The 13303-nt window shown below is 42.0% G+C and overlaps 1 protein-coding gene across 3 annotated transcripts in view; it reads right to left on the reverse strand.

Annotated features, from left to right (window-relative positions):
* The window catches only part of SCN10A (sodium voltage-gated channel alpha subunit 10), a 100452-nt gene extending 97178 nt beyond the window's left edge, over window positions 1-3274 (reverse strand). For all 3 annotated transcript variants that reach the window (XM_015445465.4, XM_015445464.4, XM_005546684.5), the window contains exons 1-2: window positions 3005-3274; window positions 1410-1537 (exon numbers count right to left, since the gene is read on the reverse strand). In XM_015445465.4, the coding sequence (XP_015300951.3) occupies window positions 1410-1537; window positions 3005-3274 (398 nt within the window). The remainder of the gene's footprint in view (window positions 1-1409; window positions 1538-3004) is intronic.
* Window positions 3275-13303: the final 10029 nt, after the last annotated feature.

The raw sequence follows: 13303 nt of genomic DNA on the forward strand, positions 1-13303 counted from the left end.
AACTACCCAAGCAGAGATGACACATTGAGAGAATAATTATCCTGATTACTTTCCATTAACTGCCTACTTCCTCACTGCAGATACTGCTCTATGCAGGATGCAGGCTGGACTTCTTAACTAGGTACGTAGTCTTGGATAATTTACTTAATGCCTCTGTGTGTCAGTTTCATTATCTGTAGAATGGGGATGGTAATCTCTACTTTGAACTGATGATGGTGTTGACACTTAGGAAGTATTTAGCAAGTGGGAGACTGCTATTGTCATTAAATATCCTTCTGTAGAATCTGAAAATTCAAGATTCAGCTCAGAAAACGTAATTCTTGCTGGCTAGCCATAAAGACAAAAATGTAAAAAGAGAAAACGTAATGCAACTTCATCAACCGTGCAGCTTCATGTTGAGTGTGCAGCTAGATGACTGTGCCAAGGTTACTAGCTCAATGAGAACTGTCCAGAAATCCAACAATCTGCCTCAGAGTTAGGGAGCAGGGTAGAGCTCTTTTTTACTGATGCCTTCTAAGAAAAGGCTGGTTACCATTTGTCAGGCAACCGAGGCAGGTGTATTCTTGCACATCAATCTCCTGCAAGCCAGGGCTAAATTTGTCATAAGGAACTTCCAGTCCTTCCAATGATCAAGGATCTTAGGTCATTAGGATCTTTCCATTAGGACTACCCAGGAAGATCTTAGGAAAACAAACCAAAGTTTCTTTTCTCTACTAGTTTGGCTTGCCTTGCAAAATCCCCTGAAGGCAGCTTCTGACACTACCTAAAACAATTCATATAGTAGACATTTGACCAATGTGTCTCTAATCATTACAGTCTTGTACGGCATGAAGCGCGGATTATTGACATTTTAAATCTGCTAGGAGTTTTTGAGTAACTTGTGATGTTAACAGTGCCCCATGACCAACGAAGTCTCATTGAGACTGTGTGTGTGCTTCCCATCATGGTCTGCTTTCCTTGCCCTCTAGGAGGTGCTGCCCTTTTGCCATGGTTATGGCACAGAGTAACAACCCACGCCTATCTCATCTGCCCAAAGAAGGTTTGGGCCCTCTTACTGCCTGTTGTGTTGTGGGGAGAACGGACCACACACTGTGGTGAGAATGTGTCTGGGGACATCAGCAAACCTGCCCTCATAAAGAGGGCTTTTTTCAAATTGTGCATCCACAGGTGTGTCTAGATTAGTCTCAGGTGGATCCAAACCACCTGTGTGTTGCATGAACACTTCCTCTGTGTCTTGGGACTGCTTTGGGGTGTGGGACATATTAAAGGCACAGGCCATTTTTTCAATCTAATAACCTCATTGTCCTTTTGGGATTCAATTGGATAAGGGCTCTGTTGTTAACCTCTAAAGAAGGTACTGGACACGGTGGGCAAAGTCTGATTCTAACACGTGGAAGAGGCAATTGTGCAAAGGATATGAGTGGACAGACACTTTGATGGCCGTTCTTCTGATCAGGTTGAAAGGACTGAATAGCCACAGGGCCCGAGTGGCACTAAACCGGGAAATGGTCCTCCCTTTGTTCAGCACCATAAATGTCTAAAACAAAACAAAACAGAAAGTGGACCTCCAATGAGAAACAAGACTCCTTATACAACCATATTTTTAAACATGAGTGGCATTATCTCAGGCTCATGAGCAAGAAGGGCTCTCGGAACCACCGGTCAATGACAGCCAAATGGAGGTACAGAGAGATAGAGAGGATCAAGGACTAAAAGCCATATCCTCACCCTCTCAGCAAGATCCTGGTCTCTGGGACTGACAGTGCACCAAGATGAGCCCACTGAGGGTGCTTCATGGACAGACAGCCGATCCTCAGGCTGGTAAGATGTATTATGCCCAGGGGAGGATTCTGGCAGCAGGATGGTGAAGTTCTGGTTGCATTTAATTTCTCTTCTGACTAGAGAACCATCCTTGTTTTGTAATGTTTCTTCTGTCTCCACCTCCTATGTCTTTGCCTCTTAAACCCTCTCCTGTCTTCTCCCTCTGAGCATTTAGGAGTATATGAACTCTTGGCATGGGAGAGGAGGAAGAAAGATATTCAGTGCCTTTTTATTTACTCTGCTAGCCATATTTGAGATGGCTGGTTCCTGTTCTCCTAAATCCCAAACATGCATTCACCATTTTTTGGTTCTATAGAACATCTCAAATACAACATAGGTGAGATAATCGCCATGAAGAAGCTCTTGTTTAGTGATTCTCAAACTTTTTGATTTCAGGGATTATTATTCTCAAACCTTATTGAGGACCCCAAATAATTTTGTTTATGTTAATACCTTTTTGTTTATGCCATATATAGGTATATCATATTAGAAATTAATATATATGTATATATGCTTATACACACATACATACATATCATATGTGTGTATATATACCTCATATTAGAAATTTAAAACTCAGGAAATTTTAAAACACGGGAATATACAAGCACACATTCCAGTAGCTGTTAGAGTGATGACATCATCCCCCATCAATAGCCTCTATATTCACCAATGTATGATGACAAGAGAATGTGTGTGAAAAAGACAAATTATATCCAAGTATTGTTATAAAATAGTTTTGATTTTATAAACCCACTAAAAGAGTTTTGGGTACACCAGGGGTTCCAAGATCATAGTTGAGGACCACTGGCTTAAATCATCCTGCTTTCTGTCCTCATCCCCATACTCCTCCCCCAACCTCAAGATGTGTGCTCTCCACCTGCAAAGAGAGCCAACTCATCTGGAGGCCCCAGGCCAGAGCTCATCCAAAGGAACAGCCAACTTTCTCTGAAAGCTCTGCAGCAGTTATCTGCTTTTGAAGATCTAGGTTTAGTTAGTTTCTATCATAAATGTCATAAAAATTCAAAGAGATCATCAAAGAAGTTAGATATGGTTTTTTTGTTGTTAACGGAATCTTTAGTAGACTACATCACCCAGGGTTCAGGAGGACTTCCTGGACTGGGTGGGACCACGACTTCCTCTCCAAGAGCTGAGAGCAGACATTCCTACTGGTAGCTCTTACCCGGTGTGTGCTGTAGAAGGTGTCTAGATCCTCCAGGGGCTCCCCGATCAGTTCTGCTGGGAGCTCACCATAGAACTTGGGCAGCTGGTTGCAGGCTTTCAAGTCTAGCTGTGGCCGAGTCTTCTCTTCTTGGTCTTTCTGCTCCCTGTGCTTCTCTCTGGCTTTCTTTGCTGCTTGCTTGGCAGCAATTTGCTTCTCTATCTCCACCAGTGACTCCGGAGTAAAGCGACGAAAGTTGTTAGTTCCGAGGGATCCAATGGGGAATTCCATCTTCTCATTCTTCTTCAGGAAGTATTTATACTCTTATGAGAGTGGACATAACCACAGAGAGGTGACAGCTTGCCCACTGGTCCTGTCCCTCTCATCTGTCCCATTTTGATTGTCAGAACAGCCCCCCTCCCACCCTCATATCTGGCTTTTCCCTGAACTCACACTTGGCTCCTCCCAGGAACCCATTCCCCTGCAATGCTCTCAGGGGAGGCTGTTTATTCCACCCTCCTCCAGGTGGCTATGTCTTTGCCCCCCATGTGCTTCTATGTCATTGCTTCTTCATCACTTTGTACCATCCTACCACTACCACCAGATTTAGCCATGCTGCCCTCTCTCCTCATTTCCAGGACCACTGAGCTCCAGGCACTCTCCCATATTCATCAAAGACTTTGGTTCATAGTCTATTTTATCTTAAGTCTTATGCTACTTTCTTATCACAACTTTTATTTATCGACATTGTCAACATTTCTCCCCCTGTTTGAATTCCATTTGGACCTCCAAGTTACTGGAGAGCTCCAGATTGTTGGAGAATTTCACTGGAACCTCCAATTTCATTGGGACCTCCAGGATCAGTCTATGGCTGAACACTTCTGTCCATATCAGACCTGTGGTCCACAATTTTAGCCACTCCTCACCCTTATCCTAATTCCCAAGCCTAAGTCAATCTAGAACCGTTCCCCTGAACTGCTGAGGGGTGATGGGAAAACTCAGTATTGCCTGGGAATCATATGGTATCCCTAGTCAGAAGTTTCTTCTAGTCTGAGGTTTCAAATACACTCTTTTTCTCACTATTCCCTGTCTTCTTTTGCAGTGAGCCAATGACCACATTTCCTAGTTCATGGAGAAAAACAGAACTCTGTCAACTTCATGCCATCAAACCTCCAACTCACCTGCGTCTGTAGCCTTTTTTCCTCTGTCCCTTCTGTTACAACATGAGAGGTATCATCCCACATTCTAAGGACCAGTCCTTTCCCTCTGCTTAGGGTCTTATCTCATAGCTACCTCATTTTTCTCTCTCTCCTTGTCTGCCAGCTCTTTCCTATCAGCATTTAAAGATGCTTAACTTTCCTTCAACTTTAAAAACTCTCCCTTGATGCAGAGCCCATCCAGGTCTTCCCTCCTCTCTCCTTCTGTTCTCTGCTGGCTTTTAAAAAAGGACTTACTTCTGCTCACTGTTTCTAGTCACTCTTCAGTCTTTGAAGCTTGGATTTTGCCCTCCTATCTCACTAAAATGCTTCCTTGCAGGGATACAAGAGATCACCTTGTGGCTAAAGTCAGGGGGCCCTTCTCAGTTCTTATCTCTTTTTTCTTTTTCTTTTTCTTTTATGAGAAAGGGTATCACTGTCACCCAGACTAGAGTGCAATGGTGTAATCTCTGCTCACTGCAACCTCTGTCTCCTGGGCTCAAGCAATTCTCCCACCTCAGCCTCCCTACTAGCTGGGCTACAGTCACATGTCACCACACTCGACTGGTTTTGAAAAAAATTTTTGTAGAGACGATGTACCACTATATTGTCCAGGCCCATATCAGTTCTTATCTTGATGGTCCTATTGGCTGTTTTGACAACTTCCTCCTTAAAATACTGTCTCTCTTTGGCTACCATGACACTCTCTTGGTTTTCCTAACTTTCTGTCTTCTTCTCAGTCTCTCCTTTCTCAGCTTCTCCCATACATGATTGTGAATATTGGCACTCTATCTTTTGTTTTCAGAATAATAACAATAGTAACAACTTCAACAGCACTAGCATTTACTGAGATTCCACTGTATTTCAGACTCTGGATCAAGCAATTTTCATGCATTATTACATTAACTATCACTGTACCTGTGAAGTATTATATCTAATATATAAATAAGATACCAGAGCATCAAAGTTAAATTTTCCAAGATCACATTACTAATGAGTGGCAGAATGGTACTTAAACTCACGTATGTTTGCCACAATCTCTTGGGAACATCTCATCATTCCCATGTCTTCACTTCTCATTTATATGCAGATGACTGAGTCTTAATCTGTAGCTCTCAGAAGTCCATGGGGCTCAGATCTTCATTTGACCTCTCCACTTGAGTGTCTCCTGAGCACCTAAAACTCAGCATGCCCCAAACTACTCATTGTTATCTCCTCACTTCTTTTGAATACATGCCTCTCCTCCATGTCTTTTTGCTGCCATTAGCCCCAGATAGCCTGTTTCTGTGTCTGCTCACAACCTGGGTACCATAATTATGCCCTTTCTATTTCATTCCCACATGCAATCAGACATCTAGTGCTGTTGCTTCTGCCTCCTTAGTATCTTCTCTTCATGTCTCTCTAACCTCTCCATCATACTGTTGGTCCAATCACTGCCATCCCAATGGCCTCATAGGTGTCATTTTGATTACCCTTTAGTCCTTTCTAACCTATTCACCAACAGTGACCAAATGATATTTCCAAAATGCAAATCTGGTTATATGATATCTTTATTTAAAATCATTCTAAGGCTCTCCATAGCACTCAAGATAACCCAAACTGTGTGCTGACCTCTCCAGCATGGTAGTTCCCAGCCACACTACTTTTGTAAGTTTCTCCTTGAATTTGATGCTTTCTTTTTTATGTTAAGGCTTTTCCATATTCCACTTACTTTGCCTAAAATTATCTTTCCACTTTGTTTTGCCTGGTTAATCCTCTCTCATTCTTGTACTCTTGGCTTTGAGACAATTTCTTCCATTTCTGATCTATATGAAGTCTGTGTTAGGATTCCTGTTTCATGTTTCCATAACTCTCTGCTCTTTCTCTATAAACCTCTGATTTGTAATTTTTGTTTGCCTTTCTATTGTTTCCACCAAATTATAAGCTCAGTGAGGGCTGGACTCACATCTATTTTGTTCAGCATAGATTTTTCCAGAACCTAGTATAGTGTCTGGTACTTAGTAGATACAGAATAGATAGTTGTTGCATGAATAGAGGTAATGACAAAGCATAATAGCTGAAAAACTAAAGAACATTTTGTTCAGAAAAATACAGCAAAAATCACAGATCCAATAATAGGAATATAAGGAACCAAAGAGATGATTGAGTCTATTGACATTTTAAAGCTCACACACCCCAAAGTCAAGCAGATGGCGGCAGAGGCACTGCTTAAATCAAATACCCCTATGATGGCTATCCTGCTTGCTCCCACCATACCTACAGGTGTCTCTTGAATCCAACACCCCTGTGATACAGACACTACTTATTGTCACCAGCCCTAGAGGCAGCTCTGGTACCCAATACCCATATGTGGGAGGCTCCGTTGGTTGTCACCAGTCCTTCCATGCATTGAAATCCTGGGAGGAGCTCTCACTGCTCTGACACCATTCCTCTTCCTTAATGTCCTCCATTACTTTCTTCTGAGAACTTTCCCTCACCCCCTTCCTCTCTTCCTGCCTATTTGTAGTTGATCTGTCTCTTAGGGAACTTTTCAAAGTCAACCTACATTACATAATTGAACATCTGTCTTCTATTTTCTTCTAACCTAGAAATTCTGTGCATTGTGTGCCCAAATTCTGATTAACATGGTGTATTTATGCAATGACCATTCAAACACTGTTGACTTCAGTGTCTTTAATTCTTCCCTTCTGAGAAACAAGGATTAAGTTAACTTTCTCTTCCTCATCTAGGGGAGAAGAGATACTTATAGTTTGGAACCAAATTTGAATCCCAGGACTCAGTTGTTTAGTAACAATGCAGGAGTTCTCTCAGTAACACTGGAATGCAATGTTGAGGATTGAGAACAGGACTAAGCCATAATTCCAGGTCCTGGAGCTGGGGCTTGAGGTCAAAGCAGACGCAGTCATGAGACTGACTTGATGCCAAACGTCCATAGTTCTTCTGGGCTACCATAAATCCCTCTGACTAAGGATAAAGTTGTTTTCAACATTGGGGTGGGAATTTGTAGTGATGTGATGTGGGTATGAGGGACCAGTCCTTCTTTTAAGACTTTCCCATTAGAGGTGATAGCTCTGGACCTGGGATCTCTTGATTGAAGTGGTTCTCTATATTCTCATCTATTACCCAGTGTCTTTACATGACATCCTGAGAAAAATATTGGAGTGCAAGTAGTTTATCTGAGAGCTATTTCTAGGAATGTCATAGAAGAGTGGAAAAGTAAGATAAGAAGAAGAAAGCAGTATTTTTATGAGCCATTTACTCTTATGGGCAAACTGGGCTCAGAATTGTTTCACTTAGGGGTAAGGATACTAGGGTTTTATTTACCGGTCCTGTCCCTTACTGGTTGAGGGTCGCCCTGGGATCTTAACTCTACAGAACTTACTTCAGTGGCCAGAGAAAGTCCTGGGCAGAGAGAGGCAGGAAGTCACATGTAGGAAGTGTCTGCTGATGACCTCTGGGCTAGATCCATGGGAAATGAGCAAGATGCAGATAGTGACTGCTACAGTCCTTGCAACCTTAATTGGGAATCTCTATTTTAGGGTCCAGTTGAATGCAGTGGGGAAGGCACATCCTTTGTGAGGTAGCAATATCAAATGTATGTGTTATAGAGTTAGTCTGGGCCCGATAATTGACTTCTTGAATTGGTGGTTGAGGAGGAGACAATCCAAGAAATCAAGAAATATCTATTCTAGTTTGGCTCCAAGCTCAGCCCTAGTTTTCAAATAGTCTGCATAAGTTTTTGCAGTTATATTCCCCTAAGTTTAATAGCTGTTCCTGCTAAGCGAGCCTCTCTATTTGGTGGGCATTCAGCTCTCCCAAGATGAACCAACAGTGATATTTGGTTCCCCTTGCCTCCTTTTTTTTTTTTTTTTTTTGAGACAAGGTCTCACTCTGTTGTCCAGGCTGGAGTGCAGTGGCACAATCATAGCTCACTGCAGCCTTGACTTCCCAGGTTTGAGTGATCCTTCCACCTCAGCCTCCCAAGTAGCTGGGACTCCAGGTATGTGCCACCATGCCTGGCTACTTTTTGTATTTTTGACAGAGTTTTTCCATGTTGCCCAGGCTGGTCTCGAACTCCTGGGTTCAAACAATCTTCCCACCTCAGCCTCCCAAAGTGCTAGGATTACAGGCATGAGCCACTGTACCCAGCCCCTTTTGCCTTCTTAATATCAGGTGGGAGAGGTTCTTTCTCTATTGCCCTTCTCTAAAGCTCCATGTCTCCCAGAACCTGTAGGATCTCCGGGGGAAGGTTGAGTTTCCTGACACTAACCTGAGTGATGGCAGAACGGATTAGGTATAGGGCCAATACTTTCCTTTATGCAGTGGTGACCCTCTCTGCCCCAGATCCTGAGGGCCAGATCCAGGCCTACAGAAATTCCTTTCACAGGCAGTCCCCCATCACTCACATCGACTAATCAATTATAAGGGTATTGACTCAGAGCCTTCAGAGAGGACTGTCTAACCTTGCATTTTCCCCAATGTGTTCTGCGGAATTTGTAAATAAGAGTCCTATAGGGAAAACAATGTGGGTAAAATTTTCCCCTTTATAATGCATTTGTTGAAAAGTATAGAAGACACTAACATGTTTTATTGTTCTTTTTATTATGTAATGGTATGCTTTTAAGAAGTGACAGCCAATCTCGAACGTGGCAGGAAGATAGAGGAGAAGGCCCAGCTCCTTGAATACATGGATGTACTTGCTAATTGAGAATGTGCTTCTGCCTGACACTCTCCAGTTTGGCAGCATAATTGCAGTTTTTTATTCTTAATAAAACAAATTATTTAATTTCCCTAATTGGTTACTTTTCCTTCTCATATAAAGTTTTTCTTAAAAAAATCATTTGATTAAGGTTTTGATAATTTCTTCAGGTGATTTATTCATGAAACCATGTTTGCTGTGTTATTTTACTTCAAGTATATCTTGCATCTCCTGAGGGCCAACTGATGACTTAACAGTGCATGATGATTTTAAAGTTGTTTGCTGGTCCTATAAGCTTGTGAAATCTTGTCCTAAGATATGTTCTCTAATGCTTCCAGAAAGGGTCTCTGGGATCCCTGGTCCATCATGGTCCAGGCAGTTCACTGACTTTCTAAGTTCTTTATGCGTTACAATATTCTCAGAAAGCTCATCAGCCCTAGGGCTAGTCTGGAGGTAAACAGGATGGTTTGCCATCACAGATGGGTAAAGCAGTATCTATGTGGAATTTTTTGTTGCTTGCTTTAGGGAAGCTAGAACCAAAACTCCTACAACAGGCATTGATCGTCTTAGTTCTCTGCAGTAACCACTAGTGTTATGGAAAACAGCTCTTCCACCTTCTCTAGTACAGTGAACTTCACATGCCAGTCCGCAGTCTGGTGCTGAGCTAGCTGTATCCCCATCACAGCGGGGAAGTGGGCTAAGATGCAGATTCCTGGACTCCACCTGCAAAGACTCTCATTCAGTAAGTCTGAGGTGAGGCCCAGGGAGCCCAATTTTTAACAGACTCATAACTGAAGCTGCCAAAGGTGTTGTCCCTTTGAGAAGCACTGAAGTTCTTTGCAACTGTGAGATGAAACAGGACAAGGTTATAGAATCTGATGAAGCCACGATCTACTCCCACAGTCTTAGGGCCTGGATGAAAATCTTTCTGGATTTTGGAGGTAGGTCAGAAGCCAGTATTAGAGAGTTTTGGAAAAAGAGACCTGGCACCAAGTGGCAGGTATTCCTATTCGCTCTAGGAAACTCTGACTCCCCAGAGGTTTTGTTGGGGCAGTCCTTAGGACTTCCTTCTGTTGTCAGAATCAGGGCAACTCCTGGCCAGGAACTTCAGGAAACTTACACCCAGGGAATGAGAACAGAGTGGAATTTGGTTATTTCTGAGGATCAAGTTTATATAGATATTTATCCTGTTTTGGGGATTTCTGGGATACAAGAGGACCCACTGGGTCTCTTCTTCATGGGCCATAGTAGCATCTTGACTTGCATTTCTGAGATCTGATGAATGAGCAGTTTCTAAGAAGGAGACTAAATGTAATTGAACAGATGACAGGTGTTTCACATTTGCCATTTCGATGGTGATTAAAATAGCTGTGGTTGGTCTTTGATTAAGACCTATGGTTTGGGAGAGCTAGCTGACTCAGAGCTTCTTGGCAGAGGCTGGTGCGAATAAGGGTGACAATGAGGGTCTCCCTGAGATTACAGTGGGCAGGGAAGGAGAGAAGGTTCTTCCGACCAGATTTTGTAGATCTTATCAGGATGTTTCTCTGATTACACAGCAATCATAAATTCTCTATCTCCTGAGTGTTTACTAATTGAGTCTGATCACAGAAATGACTAAGCCTCATGAGGTGAACTACTCAAATCCTTGATCCACAGCAATATCAACAGCACCTCATTTATGTACAGTGAGTTTACAAAGTACTTCTGCGTAATTATCCCTTTTCATCTCCAGAGAAATCCTGTAGAGTAGGTCAAAGGTATTTTCTTAAGAGAAAACTAAGAACCAATGAGGGTCTGTGCTTATTGTGATATAAAGATGTTAATTGGACTGAACAAGCTTATCTCTGAGTCTTTTGATTCCAGACTCAGAGCTTTACCATCTCTGGGGCAGGTCTGGAATCCTACTGATTGGGGCACCATTGGAGAGTTCTGGGACTTGAGAGAGGCAGCAACTGATCTGAATGTGTTCAGATTTGGTGAGATTTCAAGGGGCCTCTGAGAACAGCCTTTTTTTCCTGTAACTCACTGAGGTCTTAAGAACCCAGTAGAGGACTTTCTCTACTAATGTAACATATGACTCTGTATAGCAGATATGATATGGATAAACAGGTAATGATAGTTTTTCCAGAACTTCATTAGTAAGCAAAATTGTAAGATTTTACCTGTGTAGGATTGTACCTTCTCATACTTCCCATGGTTGTTCTCATCTACTTATATACAACTACAGTTAACATTTTCATGTAGGTGACTCCAAACTCTTGACCTTTTCTTCTGAGTTCCAGTCATGCTAACCCACTGCCTTTGGACATATCCCCTTTAATGCTCCATAAACACCTCAAAATCATTGTCTTCCATGATCTCATCATCTTCCTCCACCAAAATCAAGCTTCTCTCCCCTCTGTGTTCCCTATCTCAATAAACTGCATAGCCATTTTTCCAAGATGGAAACTTAGGAGTCTTCCTTTATGCTTCCTCAAATCTTCCTCCCTTATCCCAGACACTTTTTTACATTCTGGGGATACAGCAGTACACAAACTATAGGTCCATAACCTTTGGGAGCTTAAATGTAGCTCTGGGCCTCAGTCGACTAATCTGGCCAGCTTCCCAGACCCTTACTGTTCAAAGGAGAAAAAGGCTGAAGTTATGATGACAACCTAAGTAGTCCGTGGCCACATTTGAAACATTAAATTTATATCTCTAGCCCAAGTCTTTCACTTACATTCCAAATCCTTGTATTCAGCCATCTATTCATCACCACCCACCCAGATGTCTGACAGAAGTATAAAGTCAAATTATAATATTTTACTCCCAATATACTGTTTCCTTAGCCTTCTCCCATTTTAACACATTGTAACTTCATTATTCTGGTAACTTAGGTCCAAAGCCTTAAAACTTTTTAATTACCCATTATTTCTCTCTCTCAAATCTCATATCCGGTCTCAGAAAACTCTGATTCTGAAGTACAGCTGTCTAATTCTCATCACAGCCACTGCTAACCATGTAGTCCAAGCTACTATCACCCACTTTCATTGCTGCTGCCACAGTCCAATCCTCCATCAGCTCTTGATTGGACTGCGATTATATCTTCTTAACTTGTCTCACTGCTAGCATTCACCCAACCACTTGAAGACTATACTTTCTGTAGCAATCAGAATGGCACTTTTGAAATATACCCTATAGTGTGTTCCCATAAACTTCATCTCTGAACTCACTTCATATCATTCTCCTGCTTGTTCATTGGAACTGAGTCCCACAGACTTCCTGGCTGTTTCTTGAACACACCAAGCACAATATTGCCTGTGTTTTTCAACTTGCCCTTCTCTCTGCCCATATTCTCTTCATGTTTATAATTACATACCTCATTCAACTATTACCTTACTAAAGAAGACTCCCCGACCATCCTTTCCCAAACAGCAGCCTCTGGCCACTTTGTACTCCTTTAGCTCTCTCTTCATTTTTCTTCATAACACTTTTTTCCACCAATAGTTTACATTCTTTTTCATTATTTATCTCCTTCAGCTAGAATGTTTGCCCCATGAAAGTATAGATTTTGTCTATTTGCTTAACTGTTGAACCCCAAACACTGAGAATAATGTTTAGTACATTGTAGGTAATCAACAGATATTTGTTGAATAAATAAATAAATATTCAAGAGATCTGGATGGGCATGTATCAGATATTTATAAAAAGAGCCTTTCACCTGACACCAAAATTGAGTTTAGGGAACACAGGGAAGAGGAGGCACCTGTAGCTGAACTGCGAGTCCAGTGTGGATAGAAACTGACCATATTCCATGTTACTGAAAAGACAAGTATCTTATGTTCAATAACGACTTACTAAAATCCATCAAGATCTGGATAAAAGTTATTCTCCAAAATGAGAGGGGAACAATAAAGGCTGAAACCAGGAGGGTTGTGGGGGCGGAATGGCATTGAATATTACAAAGATGCGGTAGCCAAAAATGAAAGAGAAGAAAAAGGATATGTCAGTGTCATAAAAACAGCAGGAAGAAAAGTTTCAAGAACTGCTGAGTCTTGTTCTAGTTGTGGGAATGATTTTAGTCATGAAGACTCAGAGGCAGTGTGAATAAGTACCGTGGAGTGGAGAGGATGTGACTAGATTTCTCGAGTTGCTGGAAGAGGGTGTTTGAGATATTGGTGTGACTGCAAACATGACTAAGCTAATTATAAGAGATACCAAAAGAGCAGGCCATGATAATGAACTGTTTCAGGTTCATTATCTGCCCGGTATGACTTAGCTGCTTGGCGGAATAAGGAGTGTGCTGTAAGAATGTTATTAGGACTGAGAATGTGGTTGGACCTTTCATAGCACTGGGTGAAAGTGTGACTGAGCTGGTGCTAAGAAATACTAACTGAACTATTGTTGTGTCTGAGTGAAACTGTGTTATGCACGGTGCTGAGAGTG

This window comes from Macaca fascicularis, chromosome 2 (genome assembly GCF_037993035.2).
Source record: "Macaca fascicularis isolate 582-1 chromosome 2, T2T-MFA8v1.1".
In the NCBI taxonomy this organism is placed as follows: domain Eukaryota; kingdom Metazoa; phylum Chordata; class Mammalia; order Primates; family Cercopithecidae; genus Macaca; species Macaca fascicularis.